This window comes from Gekko japonicus, unplaced genomic scaffold (genome assembly GCF_001447785.1).
Source record: "Gekko japonicus isolate JY-2015 unplaced genomic scaffold, Gekko_japonicus_V1.1 scaffold588, whole genome shotgun sequence".
Taxonomy (NCBI): Eukaryota; Metazoa; Chordata; class Lepidosauria; order Squamata; family Gekkonidae; genus Gekko; species Gekko japonicus.
The window spans coordinates 15681-28634 of record NW_015167071.1 but is presented as its reverse complement, the minus strand read 5'-3'; the positions used below and the strand labels follow the sequence as shown (position 1 = coordinate 28634).

Genomic DNA, 12954 nt, shown 5'->3' with positions numbered 1-12954 from the left:
GTTGGGTATGTTTAGCTTGGGAAAGAGAAGGCTTAGAGGGGACATGATTGCAGTCTTCAAGTATTTGAATGGCTGTCATGTAGAAGATGGAATGGATCTATTCTCTCTTGCTCTGGATTGCAAGACTAGGTCTAATGGGTGGAAATTACAAGGGAGTCGTTACTGGCTAAATATCAGGAGAAACTTCCTAACTGTAAGAGTGGTTGAGCAGTGGAACAGTCTGCCTTGGGAGGTGGTGTGCTGCTCCTTCGCTGGACATTTTCAAGCAGAGGCTGGACGACCATCTTTCGGATATGTTGTAGGTATGTAGGTATGTAGGGCTATCTTTTGGCTATGCTCCTGCAGAGTGCAGGGGGTTGGACTAGATGACCTGCAAGGTCCCTTCCAACTCTCACATTCTATGTTTCTATGATTCTATGAAGGTAATTAAAATTCTGTAACTTCCTAAGCTAAGGAATTGCATTTTACCCGTTTCTTTTTAATCCTTTGCTCATTCTGGTGCTGTGCTAAAACTATGCTTGTGAACAGCTTCTCTTAAATAAATACTTCATAACTTTTGATGCTGGTAGTGATTCTCTGTACCACATAGACCTCTACCATCTTGGACATGCTATTTTTAAAAGGAGTGCCAGGAGGGTGAAAGCAGTCAGTTGGCAAGTAGCTATTCCTCCAGGGATACACAAGGCAGTAAATGGTCCCCCTGGTGACCAGGAGCTGGGTAGTGGGAGACACAGAGGCAAGGCCTGAGAACTTAAAAGGGAAGCTGGCAATCCTGACCCTCCCAGTGGGTAACTCCTGCAAAGATCAGATGGTGGCGAAGGGTTACCGGAGAGTGATAAAAGCCCCTCAGGTGTTGGGAAAACTTTGGAGGGTAGGTTGGAATAGGGCCTGTAGGCCAGAGCAGGCACATTCCACCACACATGTAATGGCATGCTATTGTCTGTTGGGGGGGAATGTGTGTGTGTTCCTTTCCCTCCCCCATATGAACCCTTTTGCCTCCCACTGCTGATAAAATGTTTTTAGGCAGGAGGGTTTTTTTGTGGCAGTACCGCAGTACTCACTGGTACTGAGTACTGGCACCTGGGGGGGGGGCATCTCCCAAGTCTTGAGGGGAGAATTTGTGGAAATCAGTGCAACCTTATATTATACGTACCAGCACATTTTTGTTGCTGTTGTTGTTTTACAAAAACACACTGCTTTGAGGAAGGAAATAAATATCTGAATTGGATATCAATGGTGTTTCCCCCAATATGTTCAATACATGTGCTTTAAACCTCAGTATCATAATTTTTACATACCTGAAACTGAACTGGGGAAACCTGGGTTCAAACTTGCACTCTGCCATGAAGCTCATTGGGACTGTTTTCACGCAGGGATTTTTGCTCGCATGGAAAACAGGAACTCCCTAGGTTAAGGGTGTCAAACATAAGGCCTGGGGGCTGGAACTGGCCCATCCAGGACTCTTATAAGGGGCCCGCAAGCAACTTATCAGGCTTATCAGGCTTTGCTTGGCCTGGGTCCTGCTGTGCACGTGGCCACACACCTGGGCCCCCACCACTCTCTCACTTCCGCAGGCATGATGGTTAGTTCAACTTGTTTTCCCAGTCCCCTTTCATGGTGGCTTGGAAGCAGGGGGGAGCTCACAACACCCAGCCATTTCGCATTTTTACCCTGGAGCCTGGGCTCACAGCATTGGCAGCAGGAGTGGCCTGGGGAAGAGGTTTGCCCCCCTCCAGACAGTGCAGGATTGTCTGCCCAGAGCCGCACCATTGGGTCTCCAGTCCACCCATGCAGGTTTTCCTTTGCACCATCCAACCCATGGGGCATTGCAGTGAGGACACACCAACTCGGAGCTTAGCCTCCTCTGTCCTTTATACTGTGTCACCAGTACCTGGCATTACATTTTATGGCACGCAAGGCCAGGCCCAACCCGACAAAGTGACAACCTATCCCCATCTCTTTTGCCCTGTCTTCTCCATCAATCTACCCCTCTTCTGTGTCAATGTGCCCCATCTCTTTTGTGCGGCACATGAAACGGTGCAGAAACTACAGAGTAGGATCATACTTACAGCAACAAACAGTACATACTAGACATAGTAGTGTAGCCCACAGTCCCTAACAGGAATGCGTATGAACCCAAAAAAACCAGTCCAGTTTGGTTCGGGGTGGCCTCCAAACCAAGCTAATAGGCCCTCACCCGAACTGAGCCAGTTCAGCAAGTTTGGTTCCCCATCCAGTTCCATGAGTGATTCCTCCTAAAGGCTTCACATAGAGGTTGAATAACATGGGCGATAAGACTGCGCCCTGTCCACAAGACAGCTCCCACACTGGTCTCCAGTGGAAAGGAAACTCTGTCCCTGATGAATGAGGAGGAGGAGGAGGAGGAGGAGATTGGATTTATACCCCGCCTCTCACTACCCAAAGGTGTCTCAGAGCGTCTTACAAACTCCTTTCCCTTCTCCTCCCCACAACAGACACCTTGTGAGGTAGGTGGGGCTGAGAGAGCTCTTGACAGAAACTGCTCTTTTTTCAAGAACAGCTCTTATCAGAGCTAGGGCTTGCCCAAGGTAATCCAGCAGGTGCAAGTGGAGGAGTGGGGAATCAAACCCGGTTCCCCCAGATTAGAGTCTGCACACTTAACCACTACACCAATCAGTCCAAGGCACACCCACTGATACCTACTTCTGCCTCCAAATATATCTCAACAGAATGGCATCATCAAAGGCTGCAGATCGATCTAGAAGGAGCAACAAAGTAGCATGGCCTTTGTCTGTGTCATCAACCCATTGGTTTTCCATCACAAGAAATGCCTCACCCATGAGAGCTGGTTTCTAAGATTTGATTTGATAGTGTCTCCACTGCAAACACATCCCATATTTTTTCCGTATGTGGGGTTCAGTCAATTTTGTCATCTTACCCTTGCATTTTCTTCAGCTTTTTAAATGGTCATGCTACCAAAGGACAGGCATGATTTAAAAAAAAAAAAACTACCAAAATGCCCTTGATGTTATATATATGATAGCACCAAGATTCTTTCTGTGCAGTGTTTTGCCGCTCTGCATATCTCTACAGCAGGTCAGTTCCATACCTCTCACTGGTTAGTGAGGTGGGGAGGAAAGGAATCTTGATACATACAATCACATCAATTTTGCTTTTTGCAGTGTTTCATCAGAATGTGAATATACATTAGTGACATGAAGAGACGGGAGATACGAAGTGAAGATACCGAGAGCCAGTGTTCCCTCTAAACTGAGTCAGTGTGAGCTAGCTCACAGTTTTTTAGCCTCCGGCTCTCACATTTTTGTCTCAGCTCAGGAAGGAGGGCTCCAGAGCACACTGATTTATGCAGGAGCCAAATCGCTTGCTCACCACTGTAATGCCGGTGGCTCACAAAGTAGAGTTGTTGCTCACAAGACTCCACAGCTTAGAGGGAGCCTTGCCGAGAGCTGCAGTAGGTACATGGTCAGTGCTCCAAACAGAGGAGAATTCCCAATTGGGGGGGGGGGTGTCAGATGACAAGAATTTCAGGTATGAAGAACAGTGGTATTTACATCATTTATCCTCCTTACCACAGCTATTACATCTGGAGAGAAAAAGTTTATATTGTAAATAGCCACTAGGTGGCAATATAAAACTGGTTAAAAAACACACCAACAAAACGGGCAACTGTGTTGAAAAACATACTTTTTGCCTTTGGTTACTTTTAGGGTTTTTATCCATGATCACAGTCGAGCCTGCTGGAACCATTACAAACTGAGTATAGTCCCTGCTGCACACGTACTCCCAAGTATCTTCCTAGGATTGCTGTGATTTATTATCAATGAATTCTATTTGTATTGGGAATGCCAGAAACTTTGAGGGGAGGATTATGTGTTCGACAACTGTAATCACTCATGGACTGAGCCTTGACTCTTCTTGCCCCACCGCTGTCCAACTCAAACAGCTGCTAAGCAGCTCTGTGGCTGAACTCAAACCGTGGTGGCAGAGCTTTATCTCCTGCTGCCTTGAAGTTGTTGTTGCTGCTGCAACTCTGCAGTAGGTGAAACCAATTCCCCTGCAGGGTCCTGGCTGCTGTGTGAAAATTTGCCTGCAAGTAATAACACAGACTGGGCCCCCGGTGGCTCAGAGGTTAAGACGCTGAGCTGCAGATCAGAAGGTCTGTAGTTTGGCAGTTCGAGACTTGAGTGTGCCGCATGACGGAGTGAGCTCCCATCTCTGGCCCCAGCTCCTGCCAACCTGAAAGTTCGAAATCAAGAAATTGCAAGTAGATAAATAGGTACCACTTTGGTGGGAAGGTAGCAGCATTCCATGCACCTCGGCACTTAGTCATGCCGACCACATGACCACGGAAACGTCTTCAGACAGTGCTCGCTCTTCGGCTTGGAAACAGAGATGAGCACCTCCCTCTAGGGTCGGATTCGACTGGCTTTTGAGCAAAGGGAAACCTTTTCCTTTTCCTTAATAACACTAACTAACATGGACACCAACTGGTAGAATTTTATTTCTTTAAAAACACCGCTTAGTTTGTGAAAAGTACTGAGACTTACTAGTGAATTGAGCTCTCATACTTTATTTCAGGAAAGAACAAGACAACCTTTCCTGGCTCACAGGCTGGCTTATATGTGCAACAATCCCACACCCCAAACACCCCTCCACACACCAGTGATAGGCTATTTACAGTGGCCGAGAGTTCCATGGGCCCTTGGCTGGGAGCCTAGCCCTCCTATTGGTGCGGGCTAGGATCCGCTTGAGCCATTGTCCCTGAGAGCGAAGCTCGGGAGCTTCGCATGACCACGTGGAGGCTTAGCCTCGCATGCGGTTGGAGATGAATACATTACAGTTTGTGTTTACTGGGTGAATTATTGATTTGCTCCCTGTACATTTACATGATTGTCTACTGAGTGTACAGTGATGACAGGAGTGACAGAAAGGTTCAGTTGCACCTCTCCCAGAGTACAGCCAGTGAGAGTTCATGTAATGCTGGGGGAAGATTGACAGTGAACAGTGATGACACTTAGAAATCTGGGAGAGCTTTCTGAAAAGATGATGAGTTTGAGCCCGTGAGTGTGTTACCCAGCCTGGACCCAGAGAAAGGGAAATTAGCTTTTTAAAAGGTTCCAGAAAGGAATAATGCAGGACCTTGTAGCCTGTGTATACCAGGGTGGATCTCTGGTAAGGGTACCCCAAAATAAAATTAGGGAGAAAGAAAGTGAGTGAGAGTGATCTTAAACACAAACAATTTTGTTGATAAAACAACAAAATAAAACAAAAATGTAAAGATCTGAGAGCTAATTCCCTAAGTAAACACACGCACACCAACAAGAGGGCACACTTACAAAAAGGAGGAGGGTAGGAACTCGGAAGTTTTAGGGAAGGGATACATGACCTGAAATCCTGGGCTGAGGTCCAAAGAGCAGAGCAGGGCACCGGCTTAAGGGGGGGGCAGAGTGCAGCAGGGGTTCTCAGCCGGAAACTAGAGTTCTGAGCATCAGAGATCTGGACCAGGCGTCTGAGGAACAATTTGCTATGTCATGGGGTCCCTCTTTTATGGACAGAAGGTTCCCAGGGTAAGGTGGTATTTGGGCCATCCTGGTTCTAGATCGGGTCAAGATCAAAAGTCTGAATATCACTGGCTAGTTTAAAGTTAACTGCTGTCAAACTTTGGTGGGGAAAGTACCTTGATCTTTCATTGCAAACCACCTCTTGCAATATCACCTTTTCACCCCAAGGAAAGCCATCTGTAATATTTAGGGATTACTTTCCACTTGATGGCTCATTCAAATATCACACTGGGGATGACTGGTTACTGAAAGGGAAAGTATACATTGTAACACCTTTTGGCCACTAGGTGGCAATAGACTACGAACCTTCCATGCATACTCTTTTAACCACCACTCCCTCCCTAAGAAGGCATTACTTAATGAGCTTGTCAGAGCTAGGCACTATATTAAAAGCAAACAATCGACAAAGCAATGAATGATGGAAGCAAACTCACAAATTCTGAATTGCAAAAGTTGCTTAAAATGGGTGCACATTATAATTCCTCATAGTGATTTTGCTCATCCCTCTCTGAACCGTTTTAAAGACACTGAAGTATGTGAAGCTGTCCCTCTCATATAGATGGGGCTGCCTTCTCCAGCAGTGAGAACTCTTTAATCAAAATAATTGTTCCTGAATTACCTCCCTCAGAAACATTCCTCCAGTACTATGGCTGCCCTGTAGACATATTGATTTTCTGACAGCCAGTTTGCTCCCGCTGTGTTTTATAAAAAAATGTTTACATTGTTGTTGTTTTTCTCATATTTTAAAGCATCCATTTAGCTTCGGTTTGTCCCCTCATCCCTATCAAAATATATTGTGAGTGACCCAAAGCCTTGATAGAAATGTTCTGTCTAGACATAGGAACGTCTAATTGTGTAAACAGGGCATTATCCTTCTCACAGAAGAAAACTGGGAACCCTCTGTCTGCATGGAGCTGTATACATAAATTAGAAAATCAGTACATTAGATCTAGAGGGAGATTTCCACTGATGAAAAGGGGGCATTTTTCTCTGGTTACCCCTTCCTCCTGCAGACTTCCAGCACCTCCCTCATGCTGCTTCTGGGAGAGGGATCTCATCCTCCAGGACTACTACTTCAGTGTTCATTTTGGACCACAACAGAAGGGGGACTGCAAGGAAGTCATGTCCCCCCCCCCCATGGAAATCCCTTCCATGGGCAAAGATTTAGCTCAGGATCTAAGCCAGCAGACCTCTTGGTTTTTTTTCTCACTGGATGAACTGACAAATACAAAAGGTTTATTTCCTCTTTTGATCTGATTTGTGTAAATAGTAGCTTTCTAACAACAGAAATTCCAAGAGGGAAGGCATCCATTCCTGTTATATTGGGTCCTTCAAAGAGAAAGTCGGAAGGGGTGTGTGTGTGTGTGTGTGTGTGTGTACACACTCGATACTGTGCATCCCCTTATCCCAATTCTTCCCCAAAGAATATTTTAAGAATTTAGGATGGTTGGCCACAATTTTTTTCCTTCTAACCCCAGCTGATCACTTCCAGAGAACCCTTTAAAGTGCAAAGAGAAGAGATCCCTTAGTATTTTAGAGAATCCTGAAGTGGAAATGTGACTCAGGAGTACTGTATATCTCCCAGAAACAACTACCTTGCTTGCTTTAGTAGGATATAAGGAGAGAATCAAGTGACACATCTAATGACAACCCAACAATCTGATGGCTTGTGCCAGGAGTCTAGGGCAATTTGGGGGGTTTCACGTCTTTTGAAAAACCCAGCTTTATATACACACACCAACACTGTATTCCCAGAGTATGTAACAGTCTTCTGTCCGGTGGGCTCTGAGTGAGTGCTGTGCTCATGGCACCCGGCAGCACCTTTCCTGCTGACCAAATGCTTTTGGAGAGGGGGTAGGGCCGGGTGGGGCTTGTACCCAGCAGGGCTTCTGAGTGGCCATTGGGGATGCAGTTGGCTGGGCAGACTGAAGGAACATTGCTTCAGTTTTACTCTCACTCACCCCTCTTTCCCCGTGTATTTTTAATATTGCCTCTCCTGTTCCTCTGTGTGGTTAGCGCCACCTTCTTCAGCAGCCATTTTGTGCTTGTACCCACCACCTTGTGTCAGGATTCCACAGGCTCGAGAAGGTTGGGGACCCCTGCACGTGCCATCCTGCGTCAGAACTCCCCAACCTTTATATGTTTCTGTTGGGTCCAGCATTCAGTGAGGTTGCAACATTTAATCATTAGAAGCTGAGACTTTCCCCAGGAACAATATATGAAACAGGGACAAACCCATTTATCATTACTCACACACAATCCTATAGATGCTGTTCCGAAAGAAATGAAGTTGATGCACTGCATCCACAACCTCTCACTCTGCTTCCGTATGTTAAGCCTAGGCAGTGGATCCAGCAAGAGTGCTTCAGCAATTGCTATTCTGCTTCTTCTCCCACTACCTCTGCCCCACCTAGAGGTTCCCTTTGAACTCTGCCTCCAAGTGCTTAGTTCTCGTGGGCAGGAAGGGTTGCCTCAGTGCTTAGTTCTCGTGACCCTTTTTTACACACCCAGGGAAATGCTGACCGCCACTTTGGGGTCAGGAAGCAATTTTTCTCCAGGCCAGTTTGGCTTGAGATCCTGGAGGATTTTTTGGGGGGGGTCATCTTCTGGGCATGGAACAGTAGTCACTGGGGGTGTGGAGGGGGAGGTATTTGTGAATTTCCTGCATTGTGCAGGGGGTTGGACTAGGTGGCCCCTTCCAACTCTATGATTCTACTGTCAAATTCCAATTTAAGAACAAACTCCCTGATTTAAGTGGGTAGGAGGGGTGAGAAGTAAGCAAGATACTCTGAACTGTTTTCTTTAGAAACAATTTATTATGAAGGAAAACAAATTGAACATTCATACTTTTCTTACTATTAAAATCAGTGTTAGCTCCCTAAACAAGTAGATTGCTTCAGACATTTACATACTACATATACATGGCCCCGATCACACGCAGAAGTTGCTGCAGGATACTCATGGATGCTGGGCAGGTTTTACGAGCGCGATCAAACGGGCACAACTGGCAAGTGTCGCGCGCCCGTAGCCAGGCCGTCCCGTCCGGCCGAATATCTGGAATTAAAAGGTACCTGTGAAAATCCACTATCAAAAGCTTGCGACGGGCCGCAGATGGACCTCCTCCGTCTGATCGCTCCAACGCGCTCTTCTTGCCACGTTGAAGCGCGCCAGAAACATGCACGTGGCGCGCCAGAAACATGCATCGCCAGAAACGACCCTGGTCCACCGCCGCAGCGTTGGATCAGGTAGTGGCAAATTAAATTGCGGCGGCACAAATAGCCATGCCTCCCCCCCGCGTTATCTGGCCCGTGTGACTGGGGCCCTGATAAATCAACGCAGGTAGCTTTGAAGTATCTCAGTAATCTTAAGAGAGCACTTTTCTGTTCAGAGTTGCATTTTAGCACCTCGATCTAGCCCCCTAGACTTCATGGCTTCTTCTCTTCAGCCCTGGACAATCAGTCATTCCTCTTACGCATCCCTTTTCAACTCTCCACTTCAGCTTTCCATCCCCAAGATTCCAAAAGGCTGCAGAGCTGTGCACTTAACAAATCATATCCCATTTCTTCCCTAACAGTAGATTGTATTACAATAGAGCATAGGATTCATTCTAAATATACATATTGAAAAGCTAAAATATGTAAATATGTATTTTAAAACTTCAAAAACATAAGGAATACTGATGAAAGCCATTTTATCACAAGGATAGTGGTCAAATTTTGAGGCTATAAAAATAACACTTGCTATAATATGAAGTTTCCTTTTTGCATATGAACACAGCACAAATAGCCATGCAAAATTTCATTGCACGCTTTCAGTGAGAAATCCTGGTGTTACATGATCTGTCCCTGATGCCCCCCTTTTAAGAGACATCGTCCTCTGTAAGTCTTGCAACAGAAATGAATAAGCTCTCGTGTGCACGCACACTTCTTCAGATACAATGCAATGGAAATAACTAGTTCATGCATATAGGTAGAGGGTGACCAGTAAATTAACATGCAGCGTAATGAATGTTTAACCAATACCAGGACCAAACACAAATAACAAGCTTTAGTTTATATGGTTACCAATTGTTTGGGTTCAATTCAGGGGGGAGGGGGATAGTAAAGGAAATAAATATGTTAAAAATGGAGATTAATGGGCAGATGTATCATTAACGGTGGAATGCTGAGAGTAATTAACTGAAACCCTTCCATTACACTCCATCTGTCTCCTCTCAAGCATGGAGGCGACCTTATAGCATCTTCTTCCTTGGAGTGGGGTGATTGTTCCCAGACCAGACAAATTCATTCTTATCTACCATCCCAAACTACATTACATTCTACTATTCATTATGTTACATTAAAATCTACTATTGTAATTTATTATTCCAAATAAGAAATAAAATAAAATAAAAAGGATGTATGGCCCTCCTGGAGGATTGGTGAGAATACAGATGTAAGGGCTGAGTGAGGTTAGCATTATGTAGTGAGATAGGAAACCAATATCCCTGTTGAGTCCTGGGAACTCCATTGTTCTGAGCATTGCAATAACTTGCAACTCAGCATTCTTCCTTTCTAACCTGTTCCTGAAGTTCCTTTGCAATAAAACAGCTACTTTGAGGTCACCCATTGAATGTCCTGGAAAGTTGAAGTGTTCTCCTACAGGCTTCTCAGTCTTGTGATTCTTGATGTCAGATTTATGTCCATTTATCCTTTGGGTAAATGGGTCTGACCTGTTTGTCCTATGTAGAGAACTGAAGGGCACCATTGGCATTTAATGGCATATACAATGTTAGAAGAGGAGTATGTGAATAAGCCTGGCAGGGTGTAGTTAATTTTGTTAGGTCCAGTGATTGTGTTGTCTGGGTGTATGTGATGGCAATTTTGGCATCTGCGTTTATTGCAAGCTCTGGTACCAGTGTCCACATTCAAATTAGATGTTGTATTATTTTGAGTAAGGAGTTGTTTGAGACTGAGGGGGGGATGTCTGTGTGCAAAGAAAGGTTTGCCCCCCAAGTAGTTGTGAAAGAGAACTGTCCTTATCCAGTAGAGGTTGTAAGTTGCTGATGATGCGTTGAACTGTTTGGAGTTGAGAGCTATAGGTGACCACTAGTGGTTTTCTGTTATTGTTTCTTTTGGGCCTGTCTTGCAACAGGTTTTTTCTGGGTACCATTCTGGCTTTTGTAAGCTGTTCCTTGACTACATCAGATGGGTACTTTAGTTCCAAAAATGTTTGCTGTAGATCCCTCAGGTGTGAATTTCTGTCTGTAGGACTGGAGCAGATGCAGGTGTTGCGTACAGTCTGGTTGTATCAAATGGATCATTTGGTATGTTTAGGATGGTAGCTGGAGGCATGTAGGTATGTTTGTCGGTCAGTAGGTTTCTGGTATAAAGTGCTGTCTATGTGCCTATTGTGTATTTTTACAGCAGTGTCCAGAAAATGTATTTCCTGCATATTAAAAATTAATTGAATGCCTGGTGGAATATGTCCAGGGCTTCTTTACCATGTGTCCAGACAAAAATGTCATGATCCACAAATCATATGATGGTACAGCAACACTTTTTAGGATAATCTTCAGTATACACCTTGCGTTCATTTCCATAAACATAAAAAGAGAAGGATGCCTCATGCCATCTGTATTCCACTCTGGTAAGAGGTATATGCTCAATTGTTTGCTTCTGTAAAAAACAAAGACAAAAAACAAGGATATTTTTCAGGATCTCAACTGTGAGGTACTATTTGGAACTGGGGACACCTTTGTCAAGTATCATGGTTTGCCCAAATTGTTAGAAGGACACTGAAGATCTTGTCTCACTAACCTGTTAGTGTTCTTTGAGGGGGTGAACAAACATGTGGACAAGGGGGATCCAATAGATATTATTTACCTTGACTTCCAGAAAGCTTTTGATAAAGTTCCTCATCAAAGGCTCCTAAGTAAGCTCAAAAATCATGGGATAGAAGGACAAGTCCTTTTATGGATCAAAAACTGGCTAGTTCATAGAAAACAGAGAGTGAGTGTAGGTGGGAAATTTTCTCAGTGGAGGGTGGTAAGCAGTGGGGTACCGCAGGGATCAGTACTTGGTCCACTGCTTTTTAACTTGTTCATTAATGATTTGGAGATGGGAGTAAGCAGTGAAGTGGCTAAATTTGCAGATGATACAAAGTTGTTCAGGGTGGTGAAAACCAGTGAGGATTGTGAGGCACTCCAAGGGGATCTGTCAAGGATGGGCGAGTGGGCGTCAACATGGCAAATGGGGTTCAATGTGGCCAAGTGCAAGGTGATGCACATTGGAGCCAAAAATCCTAAATATAAATACACATTGATGGGGTCTGAACTGGCAGAGACTGAGCAAGAGAGAGATCTTGGAGTTGTAGTGGATAACTCACTGAAAATGTCGAGACAGTGTGTGACTGCAATAAAGAAGGCCAATGCTATGCTGGGGATTATTAGGAAGGGTATTGAAAACAGATCAGCCAATATAATAATGCCCCTATATAAATCAATGGTGAGACCTCATTTGGAATACTGTGTGCAGTTCTGGGCACCACACCTTAAAAAGGATATTATAGCTTTGGAAAAAGTGCAGAAAAGGGCAACTCGAATGATAAAAGGGTTGGAACACTTTCCCTATGAGGAAAGGTTAAAGCGCTTAGGGCTCTTTAGCTTGGAGAAAAGACGACTGAGGGGTGACATGATCGAGGTTTATAAGATTATGCATGGGAAAGAGGACGTCCTTCTTCACCCAAAGAGTGATTAACACTTGGAATTCACTGCCACAGGAAGTGGTGGGTGCTACAAGCATGGATGGCTTCAAAAGGGAATTAGATAAGCATATGGAGCAGAGGTCCATCAGTGGCTATTAGCCACAAGGTATAGCTAGGGGCTCTGGGGCAAGTGATGCTCTGTCTTCTTGGTGCTTGGGGGGGGTCAACAGTGGGAGGGCTTCTAATGTCCTGGCCCCACTGCTGGACCTCCTGATGGCACTGGTATTTCTGGCCACTGTGTGACACAGAGTGTTGGACTGGATGGGCCTTTGGCCTGATCCAACATTGGTGTCTCTTATGTTCTTATGACCCATCCTTCATTTTCTAGTGTCCAGCAGCTCTTGTTATGTGGCTGCTGTAGGCTTACCCTAGTTTCTCTCAATCCATTTCTGCAACTGGCTCAAAGCTGCAACAAGCTTTTCTTTCATAATAAAAAGACCCGTCATGGAATGGAGCTTTGTATATATTCATTGCTCCAGTTTTCCACTTGTGTACCCAAGATTTTTTGGAGTGGGGGTGCACGTATCATCATTACAGCCGAAGAGCATTGACTGCAATGTGCAACATGACACTCTTAATGGATCATAATGAAGCTATACACCAAATACACAATGGAAAGGACAAAATTTGTCTGACCACAAGACGAATG

At 44.9% G+C, this 12954-nt stretch overlaps 1 protein-coding gene across 1 annotated transcript in view; it reads right to left on the bottom strand.

The window, feature by feature from the left end:
* Nucleotides 1-8440: 8440 nt before the first annotated feature.
* LOC107111686 (protein SSUH2 homolog) overlaps nt 8441-12954 on the bottom strand; it is a gene marked incomplete at its 5' end in the record, with an annotated part of 19748 nt that continues 15234 nt past the window's right edge. The window contains 2 exons of the mRNA XM_015412692.1: nt 8441-8615; nt 11044-11218. Coding sequence (XP_015268178.1) covers nt 11078-11218 — 141 coding nt within the window. The remainder of the gene's footprint in view (nt 8616-11043; nt 11219-12954) is intronic.